The 14,731-nt window shown below is 38.0% G+C and overlaps 1 protein-coding gene across 15 annotated transcripts in view; it reads left to right on the top strand.

The window, feature by feature from the left end:
- LOC141454990 (uncharacterized) overlaps positions 1-14,731 on the top strand; it is a 68,474-nt gene that overhangs the window by 51,690 nt on the left and 2,053 nt on the right. For 5 of the 15 annotated variants that reach the window (XM_074129773.1, XM_074129783.1, XM_074129775.1 and 2 more), the window contains 6 exons: positions 5,155-5,272; positions 5,475-5,612; positions 5,729-5,773; positions 6,621-6,713; positions 8,903-9,043; positions 10,376-10,446. In XM_074129773.1, coding sequence (XP_073985874.1) covers positions 5,155-5,272; positions 5,475-5,612; positions 5,729-5,773; positions 6,621-6,713; positions 8,903-9,043; positions 10,376-10,446 — 606 coding nt within the window. Of the gene's footprint in view, positions 1-5,154; positions 5,273-5,474; positions 5,613-5,728; positions 5,774-6,620; positions 6,714-8,902; positions 9,044-10,375; positions 12,113-13,838; positions 13,848-14,731 lie in introns of those variants that run through there. The other 10 variants (XM_074129778.1, XM_074129779.1, XR_012459078.1 and 7 more) reach the window with 10 other exon arrangements.

The raw sequence follows: 14,731 nt of genomic DNA on the forward strand, positions 1-14,731 counted from the left end.
AGAATAATTTTCTGTTGAACATGAACAGTTGATCTCCATTCTATACTGTTTGGTTTGAACTCAAGTAATGTTTACTTTGACAAGTCAATGTCATGATGCGCGACGGCAATCCTATACTCGCGCAATTTATAAACTTTTAAGTTTTTAAAATTAAATTTTATTCAGTCTATTTCTGCAGATAACTAGTCAAGTTATAGAGATTTTCTCGAGTTTCCACAGCTTGTTTGAAAAACATCGGCTTGATTTTTGCACTCATAAAGTTTATTTGTAAACTTCAGCAAATTACGGATTATAAATAAATAAAATAAAGTAGCATGAAAGGATTAAAATTACAACTAGGGTTGTAGTTTGTAGTTTTAGTATTAAAAACTTGGTTAAGCGATAAATATTACTATCAGTTTCTGTTTGTCAATGAGTAAAATTATTACTGTTTTTTAGAGTTTAGAGAACACATATACAGAGTGCCCTAAACATATTTGTCCGTTATAATTTTCACAAAATTGTGTCCGAAACAATAATTGTCGCTCTTCTTGCAGCTGGAATAGTTTTCACGTATTGTTTTATGAGACCCACGAGTGAACTTTTTGTTTTCAATAGTTGGTGTTTGCCGTCCGTGGATATGCGGTTATCGTTTTCTTTGTCCACGAATGGTCGGTCTTGTTTTACACAATTTAGTTTTGGTTCATCCATATACTCTATTAGCACTACATCAAAAACAACCAATCAATGCTTCGTCATCACTGGATCCTATAGCTGTTAGTTCTTCTTCATTCGGTCGCGGATGAAGGATTCTCATAAACATTGGTGTCTGCCAGACTAATTGTCTGCTTCTTCTAATTCATCCTCAGGTTTTAAACAAACTCAATAACGACTGAGGTAACTAGAATATGATTATTCCATAATAATCGCTGAATTTTAGTCCTTAAATAGAAACATCATTTACAAGTAAACTTGAATGCTGATTTCACAAAATTGTATAAAAACAATAGAGAAATAAGGAACTAAGAGAAATCAGCTGAGAGATAGTAAATTAAACAGACTATCACTAGATCCAACACTGATATGTTAATGTACTGTGATTCAACTGTGGAACTGCATATAAAATTGCAAGAGTTCTCTGAAAATTGTTGTGTTCGTTTTGTACTTTAATGAACACACCTCTCACATTTTATCTTGATTGGTTAACAGTTAGTTAATTACAGAAAGAATGTTTCGTTGCTGTAGGAAAATGTTTTCCCTACTGGCAGTGCTGGCTGCACACCTGTTGTAGTCAGGCAGCTGTGCGTTGAGTCATGAGCCGTCAAGGTTATCTGCAGCCCGTGCTCCTAATCAGCCCGTTACAGCGATGACCGCTTGTCACTTTCCCTTATCGCCACGCTTTTACTCCTATTACTCATTCCCATAGAAATCATTTTTACTTTAAAATTCATTGTTAAAAAATCATTATAAAACTTTCCCTTAAATTTCGATTCCCACAGAGCGCCTTCACTGCCCAAAACATTGTATTCTTCCAGAATCACTCTCTTAGAATGTGGGGAGATCGGTTCATTAAAAATCTTATTGAACACACGCACGGTTTTCTCCAAGTTCGAACTCATCCAGTTTCTTCCGTTTACAAACACTTTATTCTCATTCAATCCTTACCAAAGTAATACAATTTTTAAAACCGTCTGTTTCACTGAATTTAAACCTTATAAACTTTTCTTTTTCTAGAAAAATGGTAAAAAATCTATGATTGGATAATGTGGTATTTTAGGATAAGGAATTTTCTTGGAAATCGTGTCCAAATGAGTGTGTGGGTGTGAAGTTTGAATCGAATTCAAGAGCATTTCGAAACCATCCGGATTCTCTCTGGGAAAGTTGCAAAGATTTTTGGTAAACTTAGCAACAGCGAGTTTGTAATCGAGTAAAATTTGTGTAACAATACTGGGGGCATTAATGCGGGCACCACAAAAGCCATTTGCGTCCAAATTGTTCGGCAGGGCGGTGCCTATTTGTAAAAAAAAAAAAAAAGGTGCAAATGTGCACTATTTCTGGCTAGCATAAGTTACTCTGTTTGGCGGATTGCTAAAGTTTGAAACAATGGAAACGATAAGATCGATCTTAAATTTCAATCCATTATCTTGATTGGTAGATATTAATCTCGAGTTGTTGAGTTGTTTAATGGCTGTTGGCAAACCTGTCACACTCTCTCTCCCTCTCCCTCACCCAATCGCACTCACCTCTTGGTTGCAAAATACTTTACTCGACCGGATCTTGCAAACTGACTACTTTCATTTCCGCGGGACAGGTTTGCACGTGTGTTCCTTCACTTCAGCAATATCTTTAATTATTCTCGCGATACAACTTGTCCATCTGGAGGCTCAGTTACCTTGCAGTGTTGCCAGACTGTGCACTTGCGTTGTGCTGCGTACTAGTACACTTAATGGATACACTCAAGCAGACTGATGTAGGTATCCCGAGGGAGGAAGAAATCCAATTAGTAGAGGCGCTAAACTAAAATTTACTCTCCTTTGAACATCTAATGAGAATGATGACTTCCCGAATGATTCTGTTCCTAGGAGCTTCTTACAGCTGATTGTCTGGAGATAGGTCAGTGTTGTCTGCAATGAGAGTACACTGTTCGATGTGCCAATGTTGACGTGCCTTAGATCGAAAAGGAAGAGAAATACTTTCTCTTGCCCCAGGGGGAGCTACTTTAAGTCTTCATTGCAAGTATTTGATTGGAGATCCCCTGAGTATAAAAAAAGTGATTTTTACAAAATAATTTATTTATACACATTAATGTCCACAGGTTTGTACGATTGTCAAATCGCGGTAAGTGTTAGTAAATTTAGAGTGAGTAAACGAAGGAATGCATTTTAGGTAGATTTAAGGTGTGTGATTGTATTTATTTAGATGAAAGTATTTATATGGATGAGTCTGTTTATTATTAGAATGATTGTTTTGGAATAAACTGGTGTAGTGTCATTGAGCAACATTGTCACGTGCGAAGGACCTTAGATGTTGAGCATCTTTTAAAAAAAAACATTAAAAAAAATAAGAATTAAAAACTTTTAAAAAATCCAAATTTAAGAAAAATCGGCCGGCCGGAGGTGCCATTTTAACGAATCGATAGTTCTAGTTTATCGATTTATTCGGAAGTTTTAAGGTAACATGTGTGAGGTTAACTTCAATTACTTTTTAGTAAACATTTGAAGTTTCCAGAAACTTTCATCACGTCAATGGCGGCGGGAAAAAGCCCTTAAGGTCTTGCACCAGGCTTTAGTTCATGTCTGAAAGGTTTTATATTGTGAAGTAATATCAAATGCTTGGACCGATGCTATCTACCTTGATAAAAGTCATTTTGCTGAAGTGGCCTTGTTTACCAGTATCCTGCTAAAAGGTGTGTACACACGAGTATCCGATTACGTCACACATATCTACGTTACACACGCTCTAGAGAAAGTGAAAACACCTGGGGTAGCGAATGCGTAGTAATGATTTAGTGTACGCATGGCCAGTGGACCAATTTAACTCACTCTCTAACCAAGAGCTAATTAATGACCCAACTGCGCTCGACTCCTTGCCTGTTAGCTCCCAAACTCCAGCTTGATCTACTCCTTGCCTGTTAGCTCCCAAACTCCAGCTTGATCTACTCCTTGCCTGTTAGCTCCCAAACTGCAGCTTGGTCTACTCCTTGCCTGTTAGATCCCAAACTGCAGCTTGATCTACTCCTTGCCTGTTAGCTCCCAAACTGCAGCTTGATCTACTCCTTGCCTGTTAGCTCCCAAACTGCAGCTTGATCTACTCCTTGCCTGTTAGCTCCCAAACTGCAGCTTGATCTACTCCTTGCCTGTTAGCTCCCAAACTGCAGCTTGATCTACTCCTTGCCTATTATCTCCCAAACTGCAGCTTGATCTACTTCGTGCCTACTAGCTCCCAAACTGCAGCTTGATCTACTTCGTGCCTACTAGCTCCCAAACTGCAGCTTGATCTACTCCTAGCCTATTAGCTCCCAAACTGCAGCTTGATCTACTTCGTGCTTGTTAGTCCAGGTTTAGTATCGAGCCACGATGCAAAACCAGTTCTAGTCCCATTTACACCTATAACAGCATGTAACGGCGTGCGGCGGAAACAATGAAAATGAATTTTTACTCAAAAATCATCTCAAATAAAAGAAGTACAAAGTATTTTCTGTCAGTGGTTATCAACCTCCCATCAGTCGCAATGTAGAATGCAACTTTTTTGGGCAGAGAATTCCAACTTGATTTTCTGTATACATCGTCGGGAGGATCTTAATCTTGATCATCTATTAGTACCTTAACTGTAACCTTTCGATGGAAACAGAAATTCATATTTATCTCTAAAACTTTTCTTACGGTTAGATGGTATAGCTACACTGATGATGTCGGTCTACTGTGATATTAGAAAGAATTTTATCACGAGTGTAACCAAGTTGTAACCTTCTGGCGTGAAAGAGAGTGAAAGAAATTAGCAGTAATGTTTAATACATGCAATACACCTATGGTATCCTCCTAACGAAAGAGTTCACGAATTTATCATCTGCAAGAAACAAAAGCAGATGATTCTGTGTTTAGAGTTGGCAATACTGCTTTGGTTAGTAGAAGCATGTAGTCTGGCTATGTCCAGGACAAAACACACACCATGACCGATAAAGTGGCAGAGTGAGCCCGCCAAGGGCAGTGCGGGAGTGTTGACCTTGACAGTTGGAGGGGCGCCATGAGTCACACGATCTCGGCGGAGCGCGCTACCTTCAAAACAATGCACTTAGGCCCCGCCACCCTTTACTGTGTTTTTGTTTTTTTTATTTAAATAAAACCTTCTTGCTGTTTCTATTTATATAACCTGGCAGTTCGCGCTCCCCTAATAATTGTAACCATGCTCAATCCAAGGCCTTCTACACTTTTGTAACTTGCGAAACTTTTGCTACAGATCATTAAACTCAAATCAGCTGTTTGGCAATAAAAACTTGAAAATTGTTACATGAAAAGCGGAAAATTCTTTCCACTTAATCCCAATGCTAATTATTTGAGGATCCCAACCGTAAGTAAACCCCCTTCACTTTTCATTGTGTTTCTGAGATTTTCTCAAAACTTGTGTCCCCCCTCCGCAGAACAGTGAGGATGCTAATGTGAGTTTATCTTTCTCCAGGTTGAGTAATGGTGCGAGCGCTCGGACTCCTCCCAGACCCATCCGGCCGATGATGAGGCACACCACCAGCGGTTCAGCGTCGCCCAGCAATGTCACTCCAGCGCACAGCCGAGTCCAGGTAACCCTTACTACTTCCTATTTTTTCTAATTTACTGTAACTTTACATCTCGGAGGAAACAGGTCACGGTCTTGCTTTAATATCTTTGACTTAGATCTTAAAGCCTCGTACATCGTTGGAGATCCATTGTTCCTAGACATGCAGCTGCCAACTTGCTGCAAGTGAAACAACCTCAGTTCAATGGTGCATTATGTGTTTACAGGTGAACAGTTCGTGTGGCGAAAGTGCCTCCGGAGGAGCTTACACCACAGTAAAACGGGAAACTCTGGACCAGATGGCACAGGATGTGGCCTATCTCAAGTCTGTGCTGGTCACCCTCAAAATAGTTCTGGAAGAGGTAGTAAGCATTCTGTTTTTTTGGGGCGGGAGAAAGATTAGAAATTTTCTTTTTTAAATTTCTCTAAAGTAGACATTTTGCTTTTCTTAACTGTTAATACATTTGTTTAATGTTTACAGTCTGAGACGGAACAGAAACGGGTTGTCGATGACCACGATAGAAAGGTGAGTTCACTCCTTCAACTCTAGCTGTAAGAATTACTTCTACTTTTTAGAGGAAGTTGTAAGATCAACTCAAATTTTATATTTAGAATATTCTTGGGATTTTGTGTTTTGTGGTTTTGAGCATGTTCTATGTGTGTGTTTTGGTTCTAGCGAAAATACCACTTTACAGTGTCGATTTTCAAATTTTTTGAGATTTCCTCAAAAACGGTTTTCATTAAATTTGGTTCACTAATTTATGTAGATTCATAACTTTTTTTGAAATATTTGCCCAAGAAACAATGATTACCGGTATTTTGGGGAGAAAATAGAATCCCTCAAAGTGCCATTTCCGTGTAATGTACGTTTTTATTTTTGCGGAAGGATTAAATGCGTGGTCAAATTTCGGAGATTGGAGAACTTAGCCGGAAATACCTCTTTACTTCATGGATTTTGACCTTTTGGGATTTTCAAGAATGTAGCTTCTTGGATTAGATGTAAACTTCTTATAGATATTACCTAGAATTAGATTTATAACTTCTTCGTTTTAGTGCTGTCTGCGGGGGTCGAGGAGGTTCCCAGTGAGGGTGACATTTCATTGTAAGGAAGGTTTTCCTAACTGTGTTATGTTTGTTAAAAATTCAATATTCATGCCTTCGGTGTCTGAAGAGAAAATCGTGGTAGAACCTAGAGAATATTACAATAGTAAGAGAAAGACGTCCAGATTATTCTAACCGCAAGAGAATTGTTTTCACTGTGATCACTAACTAGCTGTCTGTTTGTATGTGGGTGACCACCGGGCATGCGCTGTGACACCATGTTGGCTACGCTGACGTCGATTGATCTTGACGCCATCTCTGAACCTGAACAGAACCTGCTTTACACGGGACTGGCGGCCAGCGAGGCGGTCTCAGCTCCAGGTGAGGGCGCCACAAGTCCACAGTTAGCAGACTTACAGAGACAGGTACCTTGACCGCCTTCAAGAAAGAGACACTAGAACGGAATCATTCGGTCATCACCTCGCCTCCCTCATTTAGTTCATTAACCTCTCATTTAGCTAACCACTTTCATTGCTTTCGTTCTATTCATTCCATCTATCTCGGGCAGGTGAAAAGTCCTTAGTCGTTAAGCGAAACACTGCTTTTGTTTTTTATTTTCTACGTGGTACACTTTGTCCACAGTTATCGCCATGAAAATAGATGGTACGTTCGGTTCTGGAAGCTGTGGAAATACATATTTTCAGCTCAGAATTTTCATCAAATTGGTGGAAATCCAAACCTTATGAATGGGTAGTGGATATTCCAACAATTTGCATTTCAAATCCCTGGAGAAAGGAGCTAAATCCGAGTGCTACACTAAAAGTACGGCGACTAACAACTTGCCCGTAAAGGGAAGGTCCTCAAAGATGGATGACCAACTTTATTAGATGACCTGGTTATACTATTAACTACACAGCCGACATGGCTTTGCATATCGGTCGAGTCCAAGTTGGATGTACGCCTAACGTTGTAATCACTCTGGAATACTGTGCATAAATAGCTTCTTTGAAATTATGTACTAGTGTAACTCGAATAGTAATCACGGTGTGAATTAAGGCAAACTCTTTGACCCAAAAGTATCCATCGTCAGTAGAAAGTGCCATCTCCAGTATTGAGTATACTACTGGAGTACAATTTACTGCTGGAGTACTACTCACCTGATCACTACAGGTGAAAGAAAAGGATGAGCAAGATGCTGGCAATCTAAGGAGTCTGCCCTGGACTGTCAGAGTGGCCTGCTTGCTAACCTAACGGCGGCTACCTGTAAGTGAAACTGCTAACACTAACAGCAGGACTCACACATTATGGTTAATTTGGCAAGGGATGGCATTGAATTTTAAAAAATCTAAAACAGGTAATTTCCATCTGTTAAACATCGATTTATCAACTCCGGATTTCACTTAGAGTTCCTTTCACGTGGATGGAATTGAAGACTTCCCTCCGAGATTCATGATCTAATCATTTCATTTCCATCTTCAACCTTTCTTCATTTCATTCATCTAGCTTCTTCATTTTATCCCACAGCAGATTATGTATTATATATTTGCTTTAAGGTGTGTCTAGTTAATGGATAAGTGGAATATTATCAGCTTGTAGTCACAATTTCCCGCTTTCCATCTCTCATGACTAACTTCCATTTTGCGCTAACTTGTCCTAAACGTCACACTCGATTACTTGTTATGGCTAACGCTTGACTATGTGTGCTTTTATGACTTAATGTTGGACTAGATTTAAGTGTATCTTCTTCTTCTATGTGTTTTTGTTTATTTGAGTGCCAACACGTATTATGTGTTTGAAAATTCATCGGGCTGTTGCAGTAAGATGTACGAGTATCTTCATTAGTATGGAATTGTGCAATGGTCCTCTGAAGGAAGAACCGTTGTAAGAACAAATACATTTCTCATTGAAATCGTAAAAACACAAATCGTGGAAAAATCACAATGAATTCAGTGAGCGTGAAAACGCGAACTAACTGGCCCAACTGTTTATGCACTTGTGGGTAAAGCAACAAATTCCTCATGAAGATCCCAGGCGCTGATCATCCTTATCTTAGAAAATTAATAATCACAAATATATTTTGTGCTCGTGGGGATGCGGATAATGAGTAATGGACAAAAAATAATTCAATTAAAGTATATGGATGAAAGATAAAGGTTATAAAAAAGTTATCCGAATATTTCTGATATATGATACAGTAGCTTAAAAAAATGTATTGTCTTCTGCCGAGAATCTTGCGTGGAATCTACAGAAACCTTTGTCCTAGTTCAGATTCCTCTTCGGATATTCTAGAGAGTCGGCTGCCCGTTGTGGGGGGACTCCCAGCCACAATGTTGTCCTAACTGAGCCATGTATGTCAGGATGTCTCAGACCTCAGATGTTTCCTGATTCTCAGCCCAATATTACACCTCACATAACCAAAAATGAGCTTAATGAAAACAATGCAGAGTGTAAGTTTGGTTTCTTGAGGTGACGGTTATTTACACTAAACTGATGGTCGTCTGCATGTTAGCGTTTTTACACAAGTTTGAAGAAAGGGAATGTCGCTAATCTTATTGGAGTACCTGTTCAGCAAGTTGCATCCAGATGATGATGTTCATATTCTATCTGTGTCTAGATAGTGCTGTTGAACGCACAACTGGAGGAGCGCGACTCCAGACTGGCGCGTCAGGAGGAAGCGATGAGGAGACTCTGTGAAGCTCGTCCTCAGCCTACCAGCCCAGGACTACGAGTGAACGTCGCCACGCAGACCGACAGAGTAAGATATCCAGTTGCCGAACATCTAACCACTGCCATTATCACACTTGCTGCCACTTTTCATTGTTGCTTTCAGTAAAAGTTTTTTTGAAGTTTTTTGCTGGTCACGCCGATTATGCTTCGCTTTATACCAGCTCGTACTTTAAGTCCTGCCGATGTACGAACTAGAGCAAATATGTCAGAGCATTGAACAGGTCGCTTACAGACAACAATTAGCTAGATTGATGCAACCCACTTAGTAAAGAACTGTACCCTAAACTCAGATTCACTTTTGAAAGTATTATTGTGCAGAATAGTAACGTTTTGCATGCAAATATTTATTATCAAGATGGATCTAAATGAAGTAAAGATTCAGGCAAGTAATTATAGATTTTTGCGGCCATGCATTGCGGGCTTCATTCCCAAATTTGTTGTACATATGTACATCCCTCGTATGAATTTTGTAGACGTGTCATTTTGTCGTCAATGCAGCGCATTTGTCAGCTGATAACTGCAGCGTAATGTAAGAAAGCTTGTTCGCGGGAAAATTACGCTACAACTGTTACCTTTCTTTCGCCTGCATATCTTTGTGAGCACCTTCTTTTGAAATAGAACCGTTTACCGCTAGATCTCCTTCAGGTAGTTTTTATTTATATAATCAAAATTTTATTTGTTCAAGCCTCTTAGTTTTTTTCTTTATATCAATTTTGTAAAATTATTAATACATTGCCCTGTATTGCTTCCTTTATAAAATTGTATTTTATTCAAAAATTAATCCAGGAATGTTCAATTCGTGAAGCAAGAAGACAGCTTCTTTAGGCAAAGTATAAAAAGCGTGAAGCATGAAAAATTTTACATCGTTTTTGGTTAAACGATGTAAATGGCGATTTAAAACATCTTCACACCAATTTTTCGCTGTCGCTGGCCCGGTCTGACTAATTTTATAACGGTTTACTAATTTGTTTTACCGGTCTGTAGTTCAAAAGTAGTTCAAGGCGAATTGTGATCAGAACTAAAACAATTGTTCTCATATCTTAAGTCCTTATATTCATCAAGAATTGCCAGCCTTGAGAGTATCGATTCTTTTGTTTGATCAACCAGATTCATTGAAAACATTAAAGTTTTTAAGGCATACGCTACGCAGCTAACATCAATTTATTTTAACAGACTTACAAAAGCATAACTGGTGCTGTATTAATTTGTCATGACGGAAATTATATTTAACAGAATTCTGATGGTTCTAAACAATTGTATTAACAAGAAATAAGAAGTCGAAATTTTTCAGCCTTTTTAAAAAAAAGACTAGTGTGAGTAAGAATTGATGATTTAAGAAGATTTAATCTCTCTGTTCCAGATCCGACCATTGTCATCAGGTCCAACCCTGTTCCAGACATCGCCTGACAATACGCCGACCTCGTTCGTAAGGTCAGTCTCGACTGAAAATAATTCTCCTTCAAGTGAGCTAGTCAATCATTACAATAGATGCATCGTCTTCAATACACCCTATTTTAATCAATTACTAAACGTATCCTAATAAACTATGTGTAGTTTCTAATCAGATGAATATATATATTTATAGATATGTAATAACAGTAACATAATTTAAATAAAAGAATAATAATTAAGGCTAAAAGTAGATATTCTTATTGGTATATATATTTAATTGTCATGTAAATGTAGTTTCAACAATGTTAAATGTTTAATTTGAACGATTTCACTGATGAAATGCAGTTTGCCGCGATCTCTTTACTTCTGGTTTTGATTCTGCCTCTCGCAGGCCGTACGGATCGAGATTTTTCTTGCAGTCAAGTTCCAGTACTGAGCATTATCTATCTCCAATTACCGGAACTTCCATCATAAAAACTAAAACACTTCTAAATCGGGCAATTTCTTTCATTTCTTTGTAATCTACAGTTGACATTCCCACAACATTCTTTAACAGCTATTCTCAAAAATCTAGCTCCAAAGTATCTTCAAACTATGAATTAATAATGCTTAATCTTCAATATCACTTCAATAACTAAAGCGAAACGAGTGTTGTTGGAAGCATAAAGCCCCTTGTCCCAACGAGAATGTCAAAATCAATCTCCTACGGAGAAAATCAAACAAAAGCGATTCATCCAGTTTAGGAAAAGACATAAAAAATCATTCAGCACTTCCATTCTATCTTTTACTCTCAAGTGATTACTCGAAATTAAAATTTGTACTCTCCGTACTCATATTTGAAAATGGGGCCATCTCTGAAGATGGACGAAAATTTGAAACCGTTCAAAATTAAAAAAAAAGAAGAAAAAAATCTAAGGTGGATAAAATCTCCGATATTATGCCTCACTGAGATCCAATCAGATGTTAGCAAACTGATTTTTGTTACTTTGTTTGTTATTTAGTGGTGACTAAACATTTTTGTAGAAATGGAATGTCAAAGAATTTTTAAGAATGGGTCTCTCCCTTTAACAGTTAAGGTTTATCCATAAATAATTTGTTCTTACAGACTAGACAATGTTACTAGTAAATTTTATTTAAACGTTTAAAGTGTTTCCATTTCCAGAATTTGTCTTATTCTTCCAGAATATTTGGTTAGTTACACTCAACTCTTGTGTTGTTCGTAGATTTTTGGTCCTATAATATAAGTAACGACAGTGTTGTTGGATCATCCAATTCGTCCAATTCACCACCTTGTGACTTCTTTATACTTCCAGAAATTAGTATCAAGTTGTTATTTCCACCATACAAACAGTTTTGACGCGTGCTTTGGAGCCAGTCCCACAAAGTGAACTCGTTATCATTATTAAATCGCTGAAACAAGTGAACAATCAAATCAAATAATAATTTATTGCCTCTACTTTATTTTACATACCCATTCTTAAATATTCTCTGACACATGAATGGCCAGTTGATCTCTGCAGGTGAATCCTGCCCAGAAACTTCTTTAAAAAAAAAACAGAAATAAATTCAAAGTAAAAATATAAATAATTAAAAAACAAAAACAAAAAATCATGAATTCTAGTGCATTAATTTACTAATACAAACAAAATGTTTGGCGCATGCGAACCCGGGCTGGCGGATCTACCTCAGCTTCCGATTTGGCCAGGTATGTTACGCAGATATCGCCCTTGCCGCCATGACCCTTCTAGCCATAGACCTGGTCTGTCTCATACACCTGGCTCCCGGTGCATTCTTCCTGCATTCTCCCCACAGACAATAACTCCCCGTAGAGATAAGCCTGCCCTGTACTGTTTTTGTAGTGATAATGACAAAATCGTGACATTTACAAGTTTTAAAGAAATATATTTATATTTTATTATAAAGACAAATGCAGCTTTATACCAAGATCAGTCAGGAAATATCCCTCTGGTAAAAAAAATAATATAAGTAGTTAGCGATAAAGTTAGTAGTACTGCTGTTGGTTGGCGGTGAACAGCGTTGAATGAACTCGACCATATTGCAAGGGACTCTTGAAGAACGGCACCTCTTCCCGGTCACATTTCTTCATCAGACTTTGAACTAGACTTGGAGAAAGGATTATCTGGAGCTTATCAGGCAGTCTTACTATCTAAGCAGTCTGCGAACTTGGCTCCAAGATGATGTGAGCTTACTGAATCTGTCAAACTCAGCTAGAACTAGATACAATACCACCTCACCACAGAATCTCCTAAAGACTATGAGGACTGTGATTTCTCTTTATCGGAATCATTGACTCTGGTAGAGGTGATTTCGTTTTAAATCTCCTTGGTACAATAAATGCACCTGTACCCTCAGCTTAAAATAAATGTAGCTGATTTGCCTTGGTTTACTGAAGGTGAGTCTAATTCAAGACTTAATTGTGGCTAAGACTGCTCTAGGCTCAAAATCAGTCCGTCATTAATGAAATGAAGAAGCTAGACACTATTTGTGCATTGTGAATAATGCTGCTCTGGATGTCAGCAACGTTTTTTTTTTGACATATTTCAGAACTGCGTTGGTCGATTAATGGTTGCCTTGAAGTCACTTCAGCGGCAGATCCACTGCGGACATTTACTGGCTGATCCTCCGAAGTGCCTTTTACTTTTAATTTCGGAAATAATAAACCAAAGAAATATGTGGCGGACGCAAAGTGAGCTTTGGAAAACATTGCTTCGTTGTGAAATGCGTCAGCAAATATTTCGTTTGTTTTCATATTGATGTGATTCTTCATGGAAGTCACAGCAAGAGGCGTACTTAGTGCCTCTTGCCTTAATCGAAAACTTTGCTCTAATGTTGGAGTTACGCGATTTAATCGACTCAATAAATGAAAAAGTCTTTGGAGTTGATCGTTCATCGGTTTTAGTACAAAGTTTCCATTTTTGTTGATTCATTCGCCAATTTTTTTTTGGTATTCAAAATGTTTTTGTAAATTCAAATGGTTGTAGATTTGGTTGTACTCCAGACCTTCTTGTCTGGCGAAACACTGATCGTATCATCCTAAGGGGAGACCGCACCAAAATTCGATATTATGCTCTAGTCTTTAAACACAATTTTTGATTAAATTTATGTTATTGGAGAGAGCGGAGTGTGGACAATGGATAGTCAATATCCAAACCGTTCCTTGTTCCCGTCCTGCACCAAACCGTTCCTTGTTCCCGTCCTGCACCAAACCGTTCCTTGTTCCCGTCCTGCACCAAACCGAATCTCTGTTTCCCAATTATCTGTTTGGCTTGGCAGAAATTGGCCTCTTCACTAGCATCAATATTAATGCACTAGTTAGTAGACTGCACTTCTCTGCATTGCACACCTCTACTTATAAATCTGTTTTGTTTTCTGTTTGCCCCTTCGCCCACGTGTACCGCTACCTCGGCCAGACCCTCTATGTAAGTATGACTTCCTTAATACTAACTACTGTTTCAATCCTCCATCTTCTTTGCCTTAGTTTCTAAATATTCTAGATAGCCTAGTCTTCAATAATTCTTCTTCTTAAACAGTCACTTCACCATCATTAACCTAAATAAGTCATCTGTTATAATTGTAAATATTGTAACTATTAGTGCTAAGAACTGATCATCCGAGACTAACATGTAGATGTGGAGTTGTCTTAGTCCTCTCTGTTAATTCATAAAACCTTTTTCTCTGTGTCTGGAACCACTCTGGTCATCCTCCATAGTTCATCTTTTACTTACAAAGACCACAATATACAAAGCAAGCTTTGGTGGGCCGCTTCGGATAGAAAAAAAATTGTGTTTTATCTATCTTTGTATCAAAAGGCGAAGGCCACACAATAGAAGAACATTCTATGTTCGATGAACTGTTTTCGAAATAATTGCATCATATCATTCGAGAGCTTAAAATTAAGCAAGTATCTTAACTTACCAAATTTGAAAGATAAATTCCATCAAGTTATGTTTCTTATCGAGCGATAAACAGCCAAATCTCTTAGAATATTCTTCAGTTTATGCTCTTCCATTCCATGTCTTATTTCACAAGTTATGTTTTCACGTCTTATGTTTGCAAGACGTAGCTGAACCATGTAAATCTTCACTTTAAAAAACGTAGTGAAAACATGAATATCAAAGAGATGTTAACATGGAAAAATTAATATATATATGAAAATATAACTATAAAATAAATAGACGTTAATTTGTGGTTAGCGTACTGGATTTCCATGCTGAAATCCCGGTCTCATAGCTTCTTTCAGCTCACTGGACAGTGTTGACTGTAGTAAGAGAATATGTCCGGAGGCTGGAAGTGCTCTGGACGC

This window comes from Rhodnius prolixus, unplaced genomic scaffold (genome assembly GCF_049639745.1).
Source record: "Rhodnius prolixus isolate KJV_2025 unplaced genomic scaffold, Rpr scaffold_15, whole genome shotgun sequence".
Classification (NCBI taxonomy): domain Eukaryota; kingdom Metazoa; phylum Arthropoda; class Insecta; order Hemiptera; family Reduviidae; genus Rhodnius; species Rhodnius prolixus.